This window comes from Cetorhinus maximus, chromosome X, assembly GCF_964194155.1.
Source record: "Cetorhinus maximus chromosome X, sCetMax3.hap1.1, whole genome shotgun sequence".
In the NCBI taxonomy this organism is placed as follows: Eukaryota; Metazoa; Chordata; class Chondrichthyes; order Lamniformes; family Cetorhinidae; genus Cetorhinus; species Cetorhinus maximus.
The window spans coordinates 813222-837764 of NC_135917.1; the positions used below are offsets into that span (position 1 = coordinate 813222).

Below are 24543 nucleotides of genomic sequence, written 5' to 3' on the forward strand. Positions count from 1 at the left end.
TGGCCAGACATGACCTCCCCTTAACAAAACCATGCTGACTGTCCTTGATTAATCCCTGCCTCTCCAAGTGTAGATTAATTCTGTCCCTCAGAATTGCTTCCAATAGTTTCCCCACCACTGAGGTTAGACTGACTGGCCTGTAGTTCCTTGGTTTATCCCATCCTCCCTTCTTGAATAACGGTACCACATTGGCTGTCCTCCAGTCCTCTGGCACCTCTCCTGTGGCCAGAGAGGTCTTGAAAATTATTGCCAGCGCCCCTGCCATCTCCTCCTTTGCCTCACTCAACAGCCTGGAATACATTTCATCCGGGCCTGGAGAGTTATCTACTTTTAAGCCTGCCAGGCTACTTAGAACCTCTTCCCTTTCTATGCTAATTTCTTCAATTATATCAGAGTCCTTTTGCCTGATTTCCATACCCAAGTCATCCCTCTCACTTGTGAACACCGACACAAAGTATTCATTCAGAACCCTATCTACGTCTTCCGGCTCCACAAACAAATTACCACTATGGTCCTTAATGGGCCCTACTCTTTCCCTAGTTATCCTCTTACTCATAACGCACTCGTAAAATAACTTTGGATTTTCCTTTATTTTACCTGCCAATGTTTTTTCATGCCCCCTTCTTGCTCTCCCAATTTCCCTTTTAAGATCCCCCCTACACATTCTATACTCCTCTAGGACTTCCGCTGTTTTGAGCCCTTGGTACCTGCCATAAGCCTCCCTTTTTCTCTTTATCCAATCCTGTATATCCCTGGACATCCAGGATTCCCTGGATTTGTTGGTCCCACCCTTTGTATTTACTGGAATATGTTGGTCCTGTACTCTCACTGTTTCCTTCTTGAATGAGTCCCACTGCTCTGACGCAGATTTACCTAAAAGTAGCTGCTCCCAGTCCACTCTGGCCAAATCATATCTGATCTTATTAAAATCGGCCTTCCCCCAATTTAGAACTCTGATTTCTGGCCCATCCTTTTCCTTTTCCATAACAACCTTGAATCTAACAGAGTTATGATCATTATCTGCAAAATGTTCCCCCACTGATACCTCTACCACTTGCCCAGCTACGTTTCCTAAAATTAAGTCCAGGACCGCCCCCTCTCTTGTAGGACCTTCTACGCATTGACTTAAAAAGCTCTCCTGGATGCATTTTAAAGAATTCCGCTCCCTCTAAACCTATCACACTATGACTAACCCAGTTAATGTTATGGAAGTTGAAGTCCCCCACTATTACTACCCTATTATTTTTACACTTCTCTGAAATTTGCCAACATATCTGCTCTTCTATTTCTCTCTGACTGTTTGGAGGCCTATAGTACACTCCCAGCAATGTGATTGCTCCTTTCTCGATTTTCAGTTCTACCCATGTGGCTTCATTTGAGGAGCCTTCCAAGATGTCATCCCTCCTTACTGGTGTAATTGATTCCTTGATCAATATTGCAATACCCCCTCCTCTTTTACCTCCTTCCCGGTCTCGCCTGAAGACCCTATATCCTGGAATATTGAGCTGCCAATCCTGCCCCTCTCTCAACCATGTCTCTGTGACAGCAATGAAATCATACTTCCATGTGTTAATTGTGCCCTCAACTCATCTGCCTTATTCGTGAGCCTCCTTGCATTCAAATAAATACCATCCAACCTTCTCAAACTCCCTTGTGCCTTAACCAGCCTATAATTTTCAATGCCTTCCAGACTCACTTGCTCTCTCTTCTAATTTTGGCTGTGCATCTCCCCCTGCTGAACCTCCTCTCAGGATCCCACCGCCCTGCCAAGTTAGTTTAAACCCTCCCCAACAGCACTAGCAAATCTCCCCACAAGGATGTTGGTCCCGTTCCAGTTCAGGTGCAACCAGTCTGCTCTGTACAGGTCCCACCCCCAGAAACGGTCCCAATGTCCCAGAAATCTAAAGCCCTCTCTCCTGCACCATCTCTCCAGCCACGCATTCATCTGGACTAACCTCCTATTTCTATACTCACTAGCGCGTGGCACCAGAAGGAATCCAGAGATTACTACCTTCGAGGTCCTGTTTATTAATCTGTTTCCTAGCTCCTTAAATTCTGCTTGCAGGGCCTCATCCCACTTTCTACCTATGTTGTTGGTACCAATATGTACCACGATCTCAGCCTGTTTGCCCTCTCCCATTAGAATGCCTTGCAGCCGTTCAGTGACATCCTTGACCCTGGCACCAGGGAAGCAACATACCATCCTGGCGTCACATCCACAGCCGCAGAAACGCCTGTCTGTTCCCCTTGCTATCGAGTCTCCTACCACTATTGCTCTTCCGCTCTTTTTCCTCCCCCCCCTCCCTGCAGCTGAGCCACTCACAGTGACACGAGTGTGGCTGCACTCCCCAGAGGAACCATCACTTTCACTGTTTTCCAACACAGAAAAACGATTCTCGAGTGAGATACACCCTGGGGATTTCCTGACTACCTGCCTGACACCTTTCTTCTGACTGATGGTCACCCATTCCCTCTCTGTCTGCACTACCGTAAGCTGTGGGGTGACCACGTCTAAAAACCTGCTATCCACGAAACTCTCAGCCTCACGGATGCACCTCAGTGCCTCCAGCTGCCGCTCAAGCTCCAAAACATGCAGCTCAATTGGCAGCAGCTGGTGGCACTTCCTGCACACGTGGTCGGTCAGAGCGCAAGGAGCATCTAGGACTTCCCACATGTTGCAGGCAGTACATAACATGGGACTGAGCTGCCCTGCCATGCCTCTAGTTGAAAAAAAACCCGTTAAGTTAAATACAGTAAAAAAAACGTTAAATTATTTATGTACTTTAAATAAAAACTAGAACCTTTACCTTTCCTTAGCTTAATCTATTTTAAACTGGAGAAAAACACTTACCCACTACTCACCAATCAGCTCTTACCTTTGTGCTGACGTCACTTTTTGAAGCTTCCCCGCAATTGCGCTGGTTCTGATCTCTCCGCCGCTCTCTCGCGCTGTCTTGTGATGTCACCCTTGTTATTTTCAACAAGAACTGACTATAGGACACACTTCCCCATTTCACTTGTCATTCTTGTTTTCAAATCCCCACATTGCCTCCCCCACTCCCCTCAACGGTCTCTGCGCTCCTCCAAATCTGGCCTTTCGCACATCCAATTTTAAATTGCTCCACCATTGACAGCTGCCCCGGTGTCCTAGCGTTCCCTAAACCTCTCCGTCTCTCTCCTCTAAGACCTTCTTAAAGCCAACCTCTTGCCAAGCTTTTGAAAACCTATCACAATACCTCCTTATGTGGTTTGGTGTTAAATTTTTTGTTTGATAATCACACCTGTTAAGTGCCTTGGAACATTTAACTATGCTAAGGTGCCACATAAATGCACATTAAAGTACACTTTGTTGCAAGCTTTGCGAAATAATTACACAAATACAAAAACACAAACTGGAACCAATGCAGGCATACAGAATCATTCAGTATTGTTCCTTTCTCGAAGTTCAAATACTCAGAGCAGGAGGGGACAAGCATGGCAGGAGGGGACAAGCATGGCAGGAGGGGACAAGCATGGCAGGAGGGGACAAGCATGGCAGGAGGGGACAAGCATGGCAGGAGGGGACAAGCATGGCAGGAGGGGACAAGCATGGCAGGAGGGGACAAGCATGGCAGGAGGGGACAAGCATGGCAGGAGGGGACAAGCATGGCAGGAGGGGACAAGCATGGCAGGAGGGGACAAGCATGGCAGGAGGGGACAAGAGTGCATTAGTTTCTGTAAAAACCCAGTTACAAGTTATAAAATGCTACAGTCTCCTCTGCCACAGCTCAAAGTGGCATAAAATTGTTATTTAAAAACTAATTGAATTTGAAAATCAGTGAACACACGTGAAGTCAAAGGATCAGGTAAGAATACAGTGTTAAAATTATTATGCAACAGGGCTGTGATTACCACACTCCATTGGTTTCAGACCCCTGGGTTGTGGAACAGGGGAGAAAAAAAACAAAGGTTCCTGCTCTTAATTGCTGTCCAGTGACCCCTGCTAAAGAGTACTTGCATGGATCAGGTAAGGAGAGAATGTGTGGGCATGATTCCCTGCCAGCTGAACAGCCAACTGACACTCAAATAGGCAGCAATAAAGAAAGGGCTGCTGGTATATAAGGAATCATACCACAGCAGAAGTCACAGCCAGAGTCTTGCTATAACTTGCATGCTATACAAATACAGTGATTCAGACCATCAAAAACAACATGGAAATAATTTCAGTAACAATTTCAAAAGGTCCAATAGAACATGCTCAAAGTGCAGTTTAAATTCATTATACTGGCTCTGCTGGTTAAATTGCAATGGTAGTAAGAGGCTTACTTTTTGTGGCAGCACAAAGTAAACTGTCCCTCTTCTGTTCGCTCCCCTCAGTTTATTTTAAACTAAGCTAATATTAAAGACTAAGGCCCCTATATTGCAGGACACCTAGGTTTAAAAAAAGAACCACTACTACTCCCCATCAACAACAGCCTATAAACAGTAAATGTCTCCTGTTTCTAAGCAATTAAACCGAAACAGCTCTGAAGGTGGAAATATAGTTTACATCAGCAGGAAACATTTAGGAGGTTCAATAAATTTCTACACAGTAGTCAATTCCAAATTGTAAACATTTCCCATGCAGTCAGGAGTGGCAGGGATTTCAGCTCAATTATTAGAGTCATGAAACACCTAACAGTTAGAACTGTTTAATAATTTGACAGCTTTTTAATTGAATCACCATTTATTCTGACTTTACAATAAATAACAAAATGTCAACTCAAAGTATTTTTCATTGTATCTTATGAGAAGCACCAGGATTCATTCACAGGGAAAATAGAAGAAAAGTAATGGAGTGGAAAATCATTTTTAAAAAGCCACACCATCAAAAAGTTCTGATTTTTCTCCATTGAATTTATTTTTCTCCGCCTGTTCAAATACTGAAAGGTTTTCTTTGGAGAATTCTCCTTAGGACATTAGCTTGCAGTTACATGCAGATAAACAAAGGATCCCTATTTAAGTATTATTGTGTTACTAGGGTTTACTGAAGAAAGCACTTCCTCAATTACACAACCACACTTTGCTACTGTGTTCAGCACCAATGCACATCATGGAGGACAACTCTGATTCAGCCAGGGTATGGGGAGGGTGGAGGGGGGGGCAGGGTGGAGGCGTTGAGGATAAGTGTGACCTAGTTCAATGAGGAAGCAATTTTTTTTCCCTTTCTTTAAATGGCTCAGTAAGCAAAGACCATTTGCGCTCACCTCCTCTGAAAGGCAGGAAGGAAAACAAACTTAGAAAAGAAAACTACACAAAATCCTTGCACCTCCCATGTTCACACATCCAGTCTTGTGGCTATTTTTGCTGGCAACATTTTATTGCCCATTGGCCTAGATTCAGATATTGTAATCTCCCAGCTTCTCATGTTTTTAATTGTGTTGTTACCAGTCTGCAGTAGAGGAGTGGGGCCTAGCAGATCACTCCAGTGTTGCAGACATACAAAGAGATGGTGTACACATCAATCACAAGTCCTTTCTCACAGCAAGGGGCCAACGGCAATGACAACTTCACTGTGCTACAATTTTTTGTAGCTGCCAGCCGCATTCTCCCTGCCGTCAACACTCATTATACCATCTAGCGTGGCTTGATTGAGAGCTCTACAGGAACTCAGAGGGGGTAGAAAGCACACATTGTCACCTTAAGAGGCTCACCCAGGCAGCACTCTCAACACAAAGCCAATTTGTTTGTGGACTCAAACGCAGCAAAAACCCAGGTGACAGATGGAGCCCGCTGAAGTGTGCTACGTAATAAAAGTTTACACTCGCTATAAAAATGTAATGGGATGTTGGCAGAAATCTTCATGTACTTTCGAAGAAATGGCAAACTGGACATTTAATACAGAGCTGTATTGTAGCTTCAGTGTTATGCAAGAGGGTCATTATTTCACAGCATGCTGCAATGAGCCCACTTCTAACTGTGTACAAAAACTTCCCAAGCACCCTGCAATAATTACATTTTCTATCCTTGGTACAATCAAAACATTTACCACCTAACGGAGGTCATTATAATTCGCTCCATGTGCACATTTCCTGCAAGCGGTAAGTGTGCCAAATCCATTACCAACTACAATAATGTTTTCTGTACTGATCACGAGCCAAGTACAGTTGAAGCTTAAGTGATTAACCAGTCAACCATGGAATACACCAGTGCTTTTCAACCTACAAGCCAGACCTTCCTTTCTGTATCCTCCACTCCCCCCAAAATAAAACTGATAGATTACCTGCTACCTCAACTAGTAATACTGCAAACAATTACTCAAAATTTGTCATCTGCCTTTACTGAACTGCCATTGCAGTATTCTCCATCTCTTTGGTCACCGGAGGCCACCATGCTATGAAACATTGTAATTACTAGGCACACTAGTAAAAACTAATAGAAGAAAGGTGCATAACACAAGGTTAATTAAGGATTCCAATAGAATAACTGAGGCTCAGTGAACAGCAATAAGGAGTGATTGTACAGAGTTGGGTTAGGATCTAGAGTCAATACACTTTCAATTATTAAGAGGGCAGTCAATGCAGTTTATGTAACTACAGTACATAAACAAAACAGGGTCTACTGTTCTTTCATTCGTTTCTTAAAGCTTAAATTATATGAACAGCCTCAGTAATGTAGTAGCACTAGTGATACCATTTTCTCAGAACGTTTAAACATATCCTGTTACAATTCTTGTCACTTCATTCAAAATTCCCCAAAACCCCATTAGACCAAAAGACAAATAAAATCAAAAACAGTTATTTAATCAAAAAACTCACTTCCCAGAACCCCACAACTCAGCATATTCAATGGACACAAGAGCCATATGCCTTTCTCAATGATATGTTTGAATAGAACGTGGATTGTATTGCAACTTGCACTTATGTAGTGCCTTTAACGTGTTACAAAGCAAAATTTGATGCTGTGTCACAAAGTGACATTAGGGCAGGTGGTCAAAACCTCGGTCAAAGAGGTATGTCTTAAGGAAGAGAGGGGTAGAGAAGCAGAGAGGTTACAGAGGGAATTCCAGAGCTTAGGGCCTTGGCAGCTGAACAAAGCCACCAATGGTAGTGCGATTAAAATTATGGGTGCTGTAAGAAGCCAGAATTAGAGGAATGTGGAGATCAAAGAGTTGTATGAGATTAGAGACAAGCACGGTCGAGCCCATGGAGGAATTTGAAAACAAAGATGACAACTTTTTTTAAAAAGCCGTTGCTTCACTGGGAGCCAATCTAGGTCAGAGAGCACTGGGATGATAGGTGAACACGACTTTGTGCAAGTAAGGACAACTTCAAACTTATGGAGGGTAAAATGTAGGAAGCTTGTCTGGAGTGTGCTGGAACGGTCACATCCAAAAGTAACAAATGTATGGATGAAGGTTTCAACAGCAGAAGACCATAGGTAGGGGCAGAGTTGGTCAATGTTAAGAGGCGGAAATAGGTGGAGTGGGTGTGTAGTTCATCTCAGAGTCGAACAGGTCACCAAAAATGTATATAATTTTTTTAATAACCAAAATTGCTTCCTTATATGAAGATTACCATAGGGGTCATGTTTAGCACTACATTTAAACATTCTAAGAACATGAAAATAGAATAAATAGGGGAGTAGATAATAGGGCCCCTCGAGCCTGCTTCACCATTCAATATGACCGTGGCTGATGATCTCCCTCAACTCCACTTTCACACCTTCTTCCCATATCCCTTGATACCCCAAGATACCAAAAATGCGTCTCAGCCTTAAATATACTCACTGATGGAACATCCACAACCCTTTGGGGAAAGAAAATTCTCATCTCAGTCCTAAATGATCAGCTCTTTACCCTGAGACTGTACCCGTGTTCTAGTTTCCCCAGCCAGAGGGAAGCAACCTCTGTCTACCCTGTCAAGCCCCTTCAGAATCCTGTATGTTTCAATGAGATCACCTCTCATCCTTCGAAACTCGAGAGTATAGGTCAAATTTAGCAGCCTCTCATCATAGGGAAACTCTCATTCCAGGAACCAATCGAGTGAACCTTCATTGTCCAGCCTCCAAGGCAAGTATATCCTTCCTTAGATATTGAGACCAAAACTGCACACACTACTCCAGATGTGGTCTCACCAAAGCCCTGTACAATTGTAGCAAGACTTCCTCCTTCTTGTACTCTAATCCCCTAGCAATAAAAGCCAACATGCCATTAGCTTTCCTAATTGCTTGCGGTACCTGTAGGCTGACTGTGTTCCTTATTCAGAGATTTGGTGCATTCATACATCAGCATTTAAAAGTTTTGCGCCTTTTTAAAAAATTCTGCTTTCCTGTTACTACCAAAGGGAATAACCTCACACCTCCCCACATTATACTCCATCTGCCTCCCTGTTTCCCACTCACTTAACTTGTCTCTGTGTCATCCTCACAATTTACATACTCACCTGGCTTTGTATCGTCAGCAAACTTAAGATACATGCTCAGTCTTTTCGTCCATGTCATTAATATCGATTGCGAATAGCTGAGGCCCCAGCAATGATCCTTGTGGCACCCGCGTCAAACCTGCCTACTTGAAAATGCCCCATTTACTCCTGTTCTGGTTCCTATCCATTAACCAATCCTCTATCCATGTTAATATTGCCACAAACTGCACGAGTCCTTATCTTGCGTATCAGCCTTTTATGTGGCACCTTATCAAATGCCTTTTTGAAATCCAGGTATACAACATCTACCAGCTCACCTTTATCTGCCTTACCAGTTGCATCATCAAAAAAAAAATTGTCAAACACTATTGCCCTTTCACAAAATCATGCTAACTCTGCTGATGAACCATACTATATTTTCTAAGTGCATTGGTAAGACTCCCTTAGTAATAGATTCCAGCATTTCCTTGATGACATGTCAGGCTACCTGGTCTGTGGTTCAGCACTTTTTCTCTCCCTCTTTTCTTGAGTAGCAGTGTTATACTTGCTAACTTCCAATCCACTGGGACAGTTCTAAAATCTAGGGAATTTTGGAGAATCATAACCAGAGCATTCACTATCTCAGCAGCTCTCTCTTTTAGAACCCTAGGATCTAGGCCATCAGGTCCTGGGATTTGTCAGCTTTTAGACCTGTAAGTTTCTCCAATACTTTATCTTGGCTGATATTCATTATCTTAAAGTATTCCACACCTTGGTTACCCTCCATTTCTGGAATGTAATTTGTGTCTTCAACCGTGAAGACAAACAACATATTTCTGATCCAGTGAACGTATCATTCAAGGCCTTGGTCATTGGATACAGCATTCAAATTAACCAAGGGCATCCTCTACTTCTTCCCTTGTCAGAAAGTCCCTCATAATAAAACAGCAAGGTAGGAGAAAAGCACAGATGTTGTAGATCAAGTTGAATAATTATACTTGTTTTGATTTTTATGCCAGCCTCAAAAATTATCACCCCCCCGCCAAAAAAGCATAACAAGTGTTGACTAAAACAAAAAAAAAGTTTGCGCTTGGAAACAAATAACTTTTACCTTTTTTGAAAGTGATGATACATTCATACCAAACCTTTCAGCTCTCTCTCTCAATTTTTCAGCACTGATCTGAAATTTAAGAGTAAGCCTTCAGAATATTTGATTAAATTTAATAGATTGCAGTCAAACTAATTATTTCTCTCTGGTGATATGGTCAGAGCAACTTTCATTCATACACACCACCTTTAACATAGTAAAATGCCCCAAGGTGCTTCACAGGAGAGTTATTTAACAAAATTTAACACCAAGCCACATTAGATGTTAGACCACGACTCTAAAAGCTTGGTCAAAGAGGTAGGTTTTAAAGAGCATCTTATAAGGGGAGGGGGACAGAGACAGAGGGGTTCAGGGAGAGAATTCCAGAACTTAGCGCCCAGGCAGCTGACGGCACTACCGCCAATAGTGGGGGCGGGCGGTTTAAAAGTTGGGACGTGCAAGAGGTCAGAACCAGTGTGGAGATAACATGCTTTTATATAGAGCTAAAGTAGTAAAACCTCCCAAGGCACTTCACAGAAGCATTAACAAAATCTGACACCATCAGAAGTTAGAGATAGGGCGAGGCCTATTTGGAAACGAGGACAAAAATTTTAAAAGAGAGACTTTGTCAACCTGATTTTAAACATAGATATGTCAAGAACCTACTTGAAGCACTTATTTTTTTTCCACCAAATACCTTTACTCATACATCAAGTTTGAGGGCCCAATTTAGGTTGGAATTTGCATCATTGCATATGACTGAATCCATTTCTAATGCACAGATTGGAAGGTATTCCAATTGGAAGTCATTTTAAACAACGGACAACGCACATCCTGAAACTCTAAAGCACTGTCACATTATTTTACAAACAAATGGACTTCACTCACGACTGTGTTGGATTCCATGTGAAACACATACAAGTTTAGAAAAACAAAATGTTGGCAATAGTCACTCAAATTACGATTAGATAGCCAGGCAAAGAGTGGGTGGATGATACTTAGTTTATTTAAAAAGAAACAACTTACCATAGTTTTAATAGTCCCAGGAGTGCCTGTGTTAGAAAGAATGCAGTTCACTCTCAGCCTGGTTAACAGTTCAAAGTACAGGAATACTAAAGACATCAAATATTGGAAATAGGGATCTATGTCACTGTATATATACACATGTACAGCATTGGGACTGACCATTACACAATACAAATTTGGTCTCCTGGGATATTAGATATAAAAATGTAACAATGCAGAGTAGTATGACACAAGTACCTCAAGACAATAAAGACTTCATAGAATAATGAACTTTAGAGGTTACTGACAAAGTTACTGCCCATTTTTTCTTGATTGGCACAAAGTCAGTATATCTCTTGACGTACATTTTTTTTTAACTCTTTCATGGGACGTGAGCATTGCTGGCTAGGCCAGCATTAGTTGCCCATCCCTAATTGCCTTCGAGAAGGTGGTAGTGAGCCGCCTTCTTGAACCGCTGCAGTCTGTGTGGTGTGGGTACATCCACAGTGCTGTTAGGAAGGTATTCCAGGTTTTTGACTCAGCAAAGGAATAGTGATATAACTTCAAGTCAGGATGGTGCACTACTTGGAAGGGAACTTGCAGGCAGTGATGTTCCCATGCATCAGCTACCCTTGTCCTTCTAATTTAGGTGATGAAGGTCATGGGTTTGAAAGGTGCTGTCAAAGGAGGCTTGGCAAGTTGCCATTCTTTTATCTATGGTATACACTGCTGCCACAGTGCATCAGTGATGAAGGGAGTGAAAAAAATTATGGTTATGATGGAGGGTTGGTCACTGATGAAGCAGCTGAGGATATTTGGGTCTAGGATACTATCTTAAAGAAAGCCTGCAACAATGTCCTGGGGCTGAGATGATTGGCCTCCTACAGCCATTTTCCTTTTTGCTAGGTAGGACTCCAACCAGTGGAGCGTTTTCCCTGATTCCTAATGACTTTGACTTTACTAGGGCTGCTTCATGCCAGTCAGTCAAATTCTGCCCCAATGTCAAGGACAGTCACTCCCACCTCACTTCTTGAATTCAGCTCTTTTGTCAATGCTTGGACCAAGGCTGTAATGAGGTCAAGAGCCATGTGGCCCTCGTGGAACCTAAACTGAAATGGGATTCTTTAACCTAGCAACCCAAGACTATTAGTCACCATCACCACTAAATATATTTTGGGTACGGATGAAGTGCAATAGTAATGGAATTAATTCAAGTACAGCCACCTAGAGGTATGCATGCACCCTTCACTTCAGATTCACATTCACTGTGTATAATAACTCTGGCCTGTGTTGAGGACTGCCCCACCCTGGTCAGGCCAGGAACTCGAGGGCTGTGGGAAGTCAGGCAGCCTTGTACATGGTTAAGGAGGGGAAGAGAGAGATTCAAGAATAGCATTTTAAAAAGATCAGGACAAAATATCTCTTGCAGGTTACTGGCTTATCCTCAACATCTGAAATAATAACATGACTCTCGAGCAAAAGAACTGGCTTTTGAAATAAGGGCGGTGGTGGAGGTTGGTGAAGGGAAGTGGAATAGAGCCTTTATTCCAAGAACAGGTTTTAAAAATGATATTTATTGAAAAAAATTTATTTTTGTTGGAGATACACAAAAAGGGAGATATGGGAAAGAGAAAAACACATGTGTACAGTGCTCTTATCACCCCATCTGTTCCAGAATCACAGTTAACTCAATTTTCAAGTACACTTGTAACAATTGATCATAGAGTGGTAGAATATACAGATGCGTGGAATGGGATGATATTGGTACACCTCCTTTTCTTTCTCAGTTTAGATCTTTTAAAATCTATAATATTGAGAACAATGCTGGATCAAACACAAGGATAATTTTGTTCTTACCTTTTGTTGCAACAGGCAATCCAAACCTATTTTGGAAAGAATAATAAACTGTTAGTGTCTTTGAAAATCTATATAAAAATCTGAAACAGCACTGCAGCACAGACCACTAACAACTTACTCTTGGACTTAGCTTGTTCCAGAGTGCCATTAGAGCCATTTTTTAAAAAAAATGGTAGCCGATTACTGCATCAATACTGCCACCTTCTGGACAGGATTTAATACAGATACTTGAACAAGGTCGAAGAGTGGAAAGAACGAAGCTCAGAATTGATTTGTAATCACCAGTATTTTTATTTCTCAGCCAATTAAAGATTTAAGAAAAACAACTTCAAGAACATGAATTGCAGAAGCTTAAGGGCAAAATATATGACTGCCAGAATGGAACACCAGATGCATGCCTCAGCAGTTTAACTCAACAGTTAAGGTCATTCAGCATCTGCGGAGAGGAACACAGTTAATGTTTTGAGTCCGTATGACTCTTCAACAGTTTTTCCAGGTGTTTTTGTTTTGGATTTCCAGCATCCGCAGTTTTTTGCTTTTATCTTAGTTAAGGTCATTCGGCTGCCTGTGAATTGGACTCAATTTTGGATCGGTTTGCTGACAGTTGTTATTAGAGCAGTCAGTGTTCACCATGTGAACTATATAGTTCAAACAGTTTACACCATAAAGACAGCACTTCATGCTTGACTGCAGTTAATCCACACCTAAAGTTTGGAAACCATTTTCTCCTCCGCTCTGCTATTTTCTCCCCTCTCACATTTGAGATAGACCGAGTTTACATCAAAACATCCATACATAAAACTTCCAGCAGTCATTGGACAGCATTCAGGAATTGATTTTCTTTCCACTAGGATACAATACAAGGAGATGGCCATCCAGCCCTTCAATCCTATTCAACCATTCAATGATTTCATGGTTAATCAGTGACCTAACTCCATATATCCACCTTTGCCTCATATCCCTCAATACCTTTAGCTAACAAAACCCTCAAGACTCAAAACGAATTGATCTAGCATCAATTGCTATTTGCAAAGGAGTTTCAAACTTCTACCATTCTGTGAAGAGGTGTTCTCTTATTTCACCCCTAAACAGTCTAGCGCTAACTTTTAAGACTATGCCCCTTCGTCCTAGACTTTCCAACCAGTGGAAATAGATTCACTATCTATCCCCCTTGATATCTTGAAAACTTTGATAAAAAATCACCCCTTAATCTTCTAAATTCCAGGGAACAAGGTCCTAGTTGTCAATGCATCAGCAATTACATTGTCACGGTTCAATAACAATCATCTTGTTAACTGGCAATTATATTGTTCAGACAATTGCATTATTCAAACCGGTGATGGGCATTGGCTCGCCCATAAATGGGTACAGCTGTAAATCTGGGGAGGGGTGGAAAAGGAACTGGGAGTCTGTCAATCTGTTGAGCTGGTTGAAGAATAAACCTGCTTGAGGTACAAGACCAGCTTCAGACTCATTCTTCCCTTATATACAATTATTGGAATTAACACTAGTTTGTGTAAACTCTCCTTGAAATTTACCATGGAGTCCACGTATCATTCTGGTAAACTTATATTGTTCTTGGAGGGGGTGCACTATATCCTCCAACTGGGATTACTGTACCTGTAGGCTGGTGTGATCAGGCAAATGCAAAAACTTGGGATAAAAATAAATCAGAAATGCAAATAGTGGAGCAGTTTTATAACTGAAGAAATAAACCCTCACAAAACATATTTAAATGAGAAGAAATTATATCAAGGACAGCTTCCCCAATAGGTAAATCACTGACCTTCCTTGCCTGGTTGTGTGCAAAGAAATAAAAAATTACATTTCTTCCAACATCCAATCTTATTTCGTACACCAATTGTGTGTTTCAACCCTTGAATATTGTCCAGAACTCCTTTTATAAAGTGCCTTTACACTGAACAAAATTTAATAGTGACTCCCTTTGTGGATAAATAAGCTGATATCAACTGACCCTGTGTTAACCATAGCAATAACCAAAGCCTTCTGAATCGTAACAATTCCTTTAATTTTTTTAAAAATTGGTCTATTGTCTAGGTAACATATGCATTTGTACATTTCTGTTTATGCAAATTATAATTAAATATGCTATGTGAGGCTGTGGAGTGCAGTGCTGGAATTAACAACAGAAATAAAGTCCATGTCAACATTTAAGAATCGCTTAAATAGCTGATTGAAGGAAAGGAGGTTAAAGGGAGAGAGTAACATTGAATGCACGTGTTTAGGATAATTGCTCTGTTGGAGGTTAAATACTGTCAAAGACTGGTTAGGCCAGCTGACCTGTTTTTACGTTATAATGTCAATATAAAAGCTCCTAACACCATGATCTTTGTATTAACATACAAAGCATGACAGCTCAACTCTATTTGCCTGAAAAATTAATTTCACCCCCACCCCCCAAATAAAACGCATACCGCACTGAGACAGAATTTAAGGTTTGACAGCAAGTTTACATTGAGTGTCATTTCCAACTCTGTTCAATAATTTACCGTGCAGCACGAGCAGCTTTCTTACTCTCTGCTGTCCCTGGTACATTGAACCGTTCTGCTCTTTTCTTTAGCCTCTGTAGAGAAATAAAGAGAGTGACATCAAATTCATGCAACATACTGAATCATTGCCTGATCTTAAAAAATTAAATCACATGAAATTCCCTAACAGCAGATGTATGAGATACACATCTACGTCCTGGGTTTGACCTCCCAGTATATGCTGAGTTAAAAACTTAGCCAAGACAGTGGAAGGAACAGGATACATAGGTGCCAGGATGTACCCCAACAAGAGTCACTAGCCTCAAAAAGGTGGGAGAAAATAAGGGCAAGGATAATAATCCTCAAATACTGCAACATTTAAACAGATTAAACAGAAGTGCAGCATTAGGTTAAGACAGGTCAATATCAGTGCTCAAATTTTAAGTCCTTATTTTCCTCATTCTCCTTCCCTAACCCACACAAAATTTAGTTGCAAATGAAGATTTTTTTTTGATGTTTTAAAGCTTTTTCTCTCCCCTCCATGGCCTTCTGTACCATACGCCATTGTCTGACCAAGAGAATCAGCAAGCAAGCCTCTTCCAATTTCCTCTGGAGAACATCAGCCACAGCCTTATTTCCCTTTCTGGACATGGGCAAATACTTGGACTTTGCTCTGCACTGTACTTTCCCATAAAGCAATAGCTAAAGACATTTTTACATTGCCAAGAGTGGTGTTTCCTGGCCACTTGGTGCCGCTTTCCCCACTTATATTTTCACCCAGCATCCCACTGCATCACCTTGCAAAGCCCACATGAGCTCCTCAGAAGTAAAACAAAACTTATATTTAACAGCTTAGTAAAGATCTTTGCACATCACCTATCAGCTACATTTCAAATATAAAAACAACTCAAGACTGAGTACAAAACCACATCCTATCACTCCATAGCACAGAACATTACAGCACCAATTTAACTAAAGACTGCCATCAGCCCTGAACCATTTGTGGACAATCAGCATTTATGATGCAAAATGCTCTTCTTACCATGTCAATGAATAGCAGTGAAGTACGATTGGCCTTTGCAAGGTAACATATTACAGGGCATTATATGCATCATTCTCAAAACAGTATTTAAAGCACTCACTGATAGGATCAAACAAGAGAGTCAAGTTACAGCTTATTTAGATCTAGCATTGTCCAAAGTTAGGTGTTGGTCAAGAATATCTCCACTTCTGTTACTACATTTACCTTCATACGTTTCTAATTAACTTTTACTGGTCATAAGTAACAAGCATAGGCAAAGAGAATTACACCCTCATTTCTGTACTTCTCAAACCAATGACTGGTCTCGTAACAGAACATTTCACTCTTAAAATTCACTAATGTAGTCAAGTGCTTTCTTTCATTTTATCTAATCAGGCTTCTCATTGAGTATTGAGTTCAGCCAGAAATATGGGATTACCTAGCCTGCGGAATAGCTGGTGTCAATGCCACTTTAGATTGGTGAATGGGGAGAATGTCACAACCTCAATGTTATCTTTCTGTTCAAATGTTTCCAAAAGAATAGAATATCAAGTTGCCATTTATACAATTTACATATTTCAATTAAAAATAATCTCTTAAAACATTTCTCTAGTCCTGGGCTAATGTTTCATTGCATCTGAGGAATACAAATTGGCTACAAGAGTGGCAAATGGTCATTTTTCAGACTGAAGGAAAATATACAGTGGTGTTCCCCAGGGATTGGTATTAGGACCATTGCTCTCATATTAAATGTCCTGGACTTGGGCATACAGGACATAATTTCAAAGTTTACAAGTAATACGAAATGCAAAAATGTAGTAAACAATGAGAAAGATACAAAGACTGATAAAAAGGGCAGATTTAACACAGAACTGTGAAGGGATACATTTTGGTAGGAAGGATGAGAAGAGGTAATAATGAATAAATCATACAATTTTAAAAAGGGTGCAGAAAGAGATCTATGGGGTGCTTGTACACAAACCTGTTAAGGGTGAGAGGACAAGCCGAAAAGGCTGTTATTAAAGCCAAGAATCCCATATGGCATTTTTAAAAATAAAAAAAGAGTACAAAAGCAAGTTATGCTAAAACTTTATAAAACATTGGTCAGGTCTCATTTGGAGTACCGTGTTCAATTCTGGCCATCACACTTCAGGATATCAAGGCCTTGAAGAAAGCGCAGAGGAAATTTATTAGAATGGCATCAGGGATAAGAAACGTCTGTTACACTGGAGAAGCTGGAGCCCTTCTCCTTAGAGCAAAGGAGGCTAAGAGAGGATTTGATAGGAGTGTTCAAAATTATGGATGGTTTTGATACAGAAGGTGATTGCATAGATTTAAAGGTGATTGGCAAAAGAGCTTGAGGTGACAAGATTTAAAAAAACACCAAGTTGTGGTGATCGGGAATGCACTTCCTGAAAGAGTGGGGGAAGCAGATTCAATGGTCACATTCAAAAGATTTGGGTAAATACTTGAAGGTTAAACACAGGATTTATGGTAAAGCTATCCAATTAATCCCAAAGAGCTGGCATAGGCACAATGGCATCCCCTTGTGTTGCATCATTCTCCAGGCATTCCAAACATTTGGAGAACACACATTGCTTCTTAAAGAAGCAACATACATGGATACACTCCCCTTTTAATGGAACATTTGGAAAACAAGCAAAATAGTAATTTTATCCAACTATTTGTTGTTCTTCAGTGTTTGGTCATTCAAAAAGTCAAATCAGCCCACAGCTTGCTTAAAGGCACATCCCCAACATGCATCAATACACCAGCCACATTTTGGGATTTTACACTAATTTTCTCCCAGAGTTACATTTGTTTTTTTCAAAGCAAAGTGCATTCACACAAGTTTAAGGAAGACATGACAACGGATAGCAAAAATACTAATAGGCTGTCTTGAAGTTGTCCCTCAAATACAGAACACATTAGCACATTTCAGTAATTGAGCAACACCGCACACCCATTATATTGGAAAGTCCCTAGTCCTGGGTGTTCGGTAGGGAAGAGAGAAAACCACTCACTGACGGCCATGTTCTTAAAGCAGAGAGAGCAAGCTTTCGCTCAATTCAGGAGGCTAGGGTGCAAGATGTTGTTTTTCTCAAGTCAAGCAAAGACAACCCACTTGCATAATGTGCTCATTATTTAGTATTACTAGAGGCGAATTATACTGATTGAACTAAGTGAGTCTGATCATACTTGTCGCTGAGTTCACTTGCTGTGAAACAAAGCAATTTAACCATTTGTAGCTGGTCTGCTCTCACCAAGTACTAACACAGTCTGTCTTCAAAAAGATTGGAGGCCACACACAGGAGAAAGACAAATCCCTGTTCAGATCACAAGAGAGTCCTACTGTTACACCCTTGGGGTTATACAATCTTATAATTAGTTACAGGACAGTACAGTCACAACCTTAAGTCCAAGACTCTGTCATTTACAGGGCTGATTAGCATTACTGTGCCCAAGAGAATGTTCAAGGTTAACACCCAAAACTTGCATCCCACCTCAGGACTCTATACTTTCATTTTTCAATGAGCAGCAAGTCTCAGGTGGGGCCCCATGAGAATTACTGGTGAAAACCTGGTGCAGCCGCAAGTGGTAGAAAAAAAAGACCAAATTTAAAACGGACAGTGTCATCAAACAAAATGTGATAACCATTATCTATTTGGATAAATATCAATTTCAAAGTTTATAGCCTCTCAAATGCATCATTTCCTTCGGGCAGAAACAGCTGTGCTTGCTCGACTGTGATGTTGTACAAGTACAAATGACAAAACTGACATGTTGGTACAAATATATTTATATTCACTTTTAAACAGCTCATTGGGAGAAGCAGAGCTAAGCAAAAACTGAAGGGCAAATCAGGCAACGTATTATCAGAAGCTTTCGACGCTCCGACAATCCACCACTGCTGCCGGCCCACTTTTTGGCGCTCCGACAATCCGCTGCCGCTGCTTGCCCGCTTTTGGCGCTCCGGCAATCCGCCACCTGCCAGCTTTTTGGCGCTCCGACAATCCGCCGTTGCCGGCCCACTTTTTGGCGCTCCGACAATCCGCCGTTGCCAGCCCACTTTTTGGCGCTCCGACAATCCGCCGCTGCCGGCAAGCTTTTGGTGCTCCGACAATCTGCCGCTGCCGGCAAGCTTTTGGCGCTCAGACAATCCGCCGCTGCCGGCAAGCTTTTGGCGCTCCGGCATTCCGCCGTTGCCGGCAAGCTTTTGGCGCTCCGGCATTCCGCCGCTGCCAGCAAGCTTTTGGCGCTCCGGCAATCCGCCACTGCCGGCAAGCTTTTGGCGCTCCGGCAATCCGCCGCTGCCGGCAAGCTTTTGGCGCTCCGGCAATCCACCGCCGCTGCTTGCCCGCTTTTGGCGCTCCGACAATCCGCCGCCGCTGCTTGCCCGCTTTTGGCGCTCCGACAATCCGCCGCTGCCGGCAAGCTTTTGGCACTCCGACAATCCGCCGCTGCCAGCAAGCTTTTGGCGCCGACAATCCGCCGCTGCCGGCAAGCTTTTGGCGCTGACAATCCGCCGCTGCCGGCAAGCTTTTGGCGCTGACAATCCACCGCTGCCGGCAAGCTTTTGGCGCTGACAATCCGCCGCTGCTGGCAAGCTTTTGGCGCTGACAATCCGCCGCTGCCAGCAAGCTTTTGGCGCTGACAATCCGCCGCTGCTGGCAAGCTTTTGGCGCTGACAATCCGCTGCTGCCGGCAAGCTTTTGGCGCTGACAATCCGCCGCTGCCGGCAAGCTTTTGGCGCTGACAATCCGCCGCTGCTGGCAAGCTTTTGGTGCTCCGACAATCCGCCACTGCCGGCAAGCTTTTGGCGCTGACAATCCGCCGCTGCTGGCAAGCTTTTGGTGCTCCGACAATCTGCCACTGGCAGCCAGCTTTTGGCGCTCTGACAACCTGCCGGCGGCAGCAGCCAGCTTTTGGCGCTTTTGTACTCTGCAGCCAGCGTCAATATCTTCTAATCAGCTTTAATGATGAACAAAGTAAACAATTAAAGAATTCAATAAGATGAATTCTACATACACTGCATAATTGAATTGTGCTGGCAGGACACTGGGTACACTACAGGTGAATGAAGGAGAGAACCGGGGTCATGCTGACTGGTTGTCACATATGAGCAGTAAGCCCAGAGGTACTGGGCCACTAAGACAGCCCAAACTGCACGCATTATATCAGCCATTACGTATAATGGGCAAATCACATTCATTCGAACATGCCTGCTATAAGCTGCAGAGACTTTAAGTATTAACCACCTTCAGCTATCAGAGGTGCACGTCCTATTGAACAGAAAAGGGAGAAGACCAAGAAAAAGTACATTATTGTGCAAGAGAGATACTAGGATTAGTTTGATCATACATTTAATATAATTTGCTGAATGTAGAATACAAAACTCGTGGGAAATCCTGTACATCAAGCAATTGAACATCTAAAAGATCAAACCATTTAACAGATGATGTTGAATGGTTTATCAGTTAAGATTCTATCAGTTGCAGTCAGGTGTCTACAGAACACTAACAATCTGCTTACAAGTAGTTAAGTTTGTTTATAAAGATGACTATTGGTACAGTAAAATGCTGGATCAGGGTTATTTTGCAGAAGTCTGCCGATACCTACCTCACTCTCTGTCATTGGTGCCATTATTTTAACCAGCTTCTTTGCTGCAGTTCTGAAAAAGAAATACTTTTAGAATTTATGATGGAAGGAGCTGATCATCTTAAGCTCAGTTTAAATAGTTAACGAGCGCCAAAAACTGTTTCATAATTGAGTTAGGAAATGAAAAACGGACTTGCATCATGTCCAGAAATGTTATTCATCAAGCCAAGACAGTAAGGGTCTAGGAATAGAACACTGCCTCTCATTCAGAAGATGCAGTTTTGAAATCCACACTGGATAATCATTTGATCACAACAAAGCTTCAACAGGCTTTGCTTGTTATAGAGGAGCAGCAGATCACAAAATAAGGGACTGTTTTTGTTTGAGAGCAAGAGAATGAGCAATTGCACTAGCTGCTTTTAATCAACCAATAGAGACCAACGTTGAGAGCAATGTGCACAGCTCAGTTTATCTCCTCATCCTCACTAGGAAGGCAGCATTTCAGATCAAAATTAAGATTGGTTGGAGGGTGGTGGGCAGCTGAAGGGAAAATAATTCTATAAGCTCTGATATACTAAGCTCATCATTACAGCTTTAAACATTAAATACTCAATGATTAACCCATGTCTACAACATCATTCCTGACTTGGATTGGCAGCTTGAGTCATCCATGACACCACAGACCTTCCCATCACTTTGGCGCACCATGAGTGCAGACACTTAACTTTTAACATGCCAAAAATGCATCGCTACCCAGGTTCTTGCACAAAGCTACGTTCATTGACGATATATGGCGCAGAGTCAAAGTTAAGTAGCCCTGGTTAAAGTACAAATTTCCCAGCATGTGGCTGAAAAATCAAAGTCTACACTTCCAAGTACTGATTATGAGCCAGTACTGTAGCAGTTCTCTGGAAACAGATAGCAAGATACAGTGCAAAATCATATAAACTGGAATTGGTTAATATTTACTCTTCTGGTTCTTTGACAGCAATAGTTTGACTTTGAACTTCTGGCTCAACCTTCTGCTGCTGCTGCTGCTCCTCCTCCTGTGTATAAAATGAAAAATACAAATGCTTTCAAAAATGCAGTGTCTATACTTTTGACAGAATCTATTATTAAAATACCTTCCCCTCAGGTACTTGCTGAAATACACAGGTTTGTGGTCATTTGTTGTAATTTCATTGCAGCACAAGGAATCTGGTTTCCATAGAATCATAAAATAGTACAGCACAGAAGGAAGCTATCTTTTTATCTAGCCCAGAGTCTGCGCTGACTCTTTCGAAGAGCAATAGTTAGCCCCATATCGCCTGACTCTTTTCCCAAATCTCTGCATCCACCCCCCCCCCCCAACCACCCCACCCCCCACAACCCCCACCTTCAAGTATTTATTCAATTCCTCTTTGAAGGATACTATTGAATTTGGATCTGGTATCCTATCAGGTGAAAAGAGTGGATTTGGAATGCACTGCCTAACTGTTGGCTCTTCGAAAGAGCCAGCACAGACTCAATGGGCTGAATAGCTTCCTTCTGTGCTGTACTATTCTATGATTCTATTTCCAATGCCTAGTCTGAGGTACAGACATGATGTACTATCATTGACCTGGAGTTCCCAGTACTTTGATTTCTTTCAATGAGCAATGCCAGCATTGGGGTCAACACTTAGCAACACTCTTTCCACATCCCCATCTTTGACATGGGTAAACATCGCTATCAAATAACCATGTAATCTCCTTTGCTCCAAGGAAACCGGACAGCATCTGCATGAATCAGTGCTGTACCCATCCCCGATTGGATGCAACAACTATGGCACTGAAGCCCAAAACTGCACAGTACTTCAAACTACGTTCTTACAATGGTTTTATATCAGTATACTGACTTTTATATTCTATAAGCTCTGGCCCAGTACTACTGGAGTTCTTTTATGGCCTTATCTAGTTGTTGAAGTGCTGCAACTTACTTTCTCACCCAAATAAATTCTACAATCCACAACTTCTGAAACATTAATTGAGCATATCCTGCATTACAATTCAAAAAACCGTTTAAAACACCAAATTATCCTGAGCACATAGCTTGTTATCTCCAAGCTTTGGGACACTTGTGTGTGGCATAACTGACTCATAACTAAAGCAGGCAACTCTACCCAATGGGCAGAGCCTAGATAAATCTGAGATATTCTCAAAAAGGAATGCTTTCTCATAACAAAAGAGAAACTCTTCTGGCCATAAGTTTCCAGTATTCAAGTAAACTTTATAAACTTCAGTGAATCATTGTGCAATGACCACAGCATGGTCTGCACAAATGGAAAAACAAACAATTGTGAGCACTAAAACTGTACATTATTCAGACAGGTAATTTCAAGCGAGCAAGTAACCTCAGGGTTCAAGTGAGGGTTTGGATACTGCCATGCAATTTTTCCCAGGAACCCATTATTCCCTGGTACTGACCCATATGTTACACAAAAACATAAATAGGGGCACGGCTAGGCCACATGGCCCCTCTAGCCTGCTCCACCATTCAATGAGATCATGGCTGATCTACTTCAACTTATCCCCAAAAATCTATCGATTGTAGTCTTGAATATACTCCACGGCGGAGCATCCACAGCCCTCTTGGGATCAAGAATTCCAAAGATTCACAACCTTCAGTGCAAAGAAATTTTTCCTCATCTCAGTCCTAAATGACTAACCCCTTATCCTGACACTGTGGCCCCTAGTTCTGGACTCTCCAGTCAGAAGGAAATAGTCTCTCAACATCTACCCTGTTAAGGCCTCTCTGAATTTCACACATTGAAATAATAAACTAAGAAAATCATAAGCTTTGTATAGAAGAAAATGAAACAGACTGCACAGCATGGGAAATTCCAACGTGCACAAGTGCAGAAATATCAAGTCACCCATCTTCACTGCGAGTGCGGCCAGTGAAATGCGTGACTTTGGCAGAACCTCAGAAGCAAGCATGTTAACCCAGCTAAGGATGACAAACACATTTCTGATGGCAATGTAAGAAAATTCTAGAAAGTAATGTGAAGAAATCTACCTCTGTATCTTCAGCTAGAACATCCTCTTCATTCACTTCTTCCTCAGCTGCAAGAGAAATAAGAGTGGATTGATGCTGGACCTCAACTAGTTTGGAACTGCAAACAAAGGAGCGAAGACTTGGGATTTAACAATGAAGGTGCTAAAGACGATTGCCCTCAAAATTCTAACTTTTCTCTTCTTTCCAAAGATGCTATCTGACCTGAGAGCTTCCAATACTTTCAGCTCCTGTTGCAATACCCAACTTTCTCTAGCTGAGATCACCTAACTCAGTAGATTGAAGATGAAACCTGGGTTCCTCCTGATATGCAGGGTTCAACTGGGTAAACATGAATCACTGGGATACCCAAATTTATTTATTTTTTTGGCATGAAGTACCACATTGTAAATGAATGCATTTCAAAGCAAGCCCATTGAAGTGTTACTGAGCACAAAACATCTTGTGCAGTTACAGAACAGCCTTAAATGCAAGTGTATATTAAAACGCACTTGCTATATAGTTCAACATCAGGACCCCAGTCCATAAGAATTAATTTTAACATCCCTTTGATTTACTTCCACCCCCCACCAACTTAGATAAAATAAAAGTCAACTGAAAAGAGGCCTGTTGACAGCATGAGCAAATGGCCTGGAAAAAGTTAGTGCCCAAGCAGTCTGGCAAGAAAAAACACAAAGCTGAAGCACCTCAAATTAATATTATGAAGCAATGTTAATTTTTTTTTTTACACTGATCGAATGAGTAAATCTTAAACACCGGCACCCCAATATCAAGACTCAATTTAAACAGTAACATTCAAAGACAGTGGAGCTAATTCTAATCTTTCTGGCTTGTTGCTTTTTTAACAAAAAAAATCTGCTGATTAGGATTAAGTTTAAGAAGATTAGCAAAAAGGGACAGCAATTCGATCAGATGTCTCTATTAAATTAACAGACTAGTTGTTTCCTTTTAAAGATCAACGTGGATTTATAACTCAAGATAACAATGTCACTGAATTTGAACTTATATACAAACATTTATTCCATAGTTCCTTTTAAAAGCAAAACACACAAATGAGGGCACAATTAGGTTTATGCATCGAACCTGCAGAAT

At 41.7% G+C, this 24543-nt stretch overlaps 1 protein-coding gene across 2 annotated transcripts in view; it reads right to left on the reverse strand.

The window, feature by feature from the left end:
- Positions 1-24543, reverse strand: part of sarnp (SAP domain containing ribonucleoprotein) — a 32431-nt gene that overhangs the window by 4865 nt on the left and 3023 nt on the right. Inside the window, exons 3-9 of one of the 2 annotated variants that reach the window (XM_078534770.1) lie at positions 23455-23501; positions 21388-21464; positions 20440-20491; positions 14820-14893; positions 12310-12335; positions 10474-10499; positions 9472-9540 (exon numbers count right to left, since the gene is read on the reverse strand). In XM_078534770.1, coding sequence (XP_078390896.1) covers positions 9472-9540; positions 10474-10499; positions 12310-12335; positions 14820-14893; positions 20440-20491; positions 21388-21464; positions 23455-23501 — 371 coding nt within the window. The remainder of the gene's footprint in view (positions 1-9471; positions 9541-10473; positions 10500-12309; positions 12336-14819; positions 14894-20439; positions 20492-21387; positions 21465-23454; positions 23502-24543) is intronic. The other variant, XM_078534771.1, reaches the window with a different exon arrangement.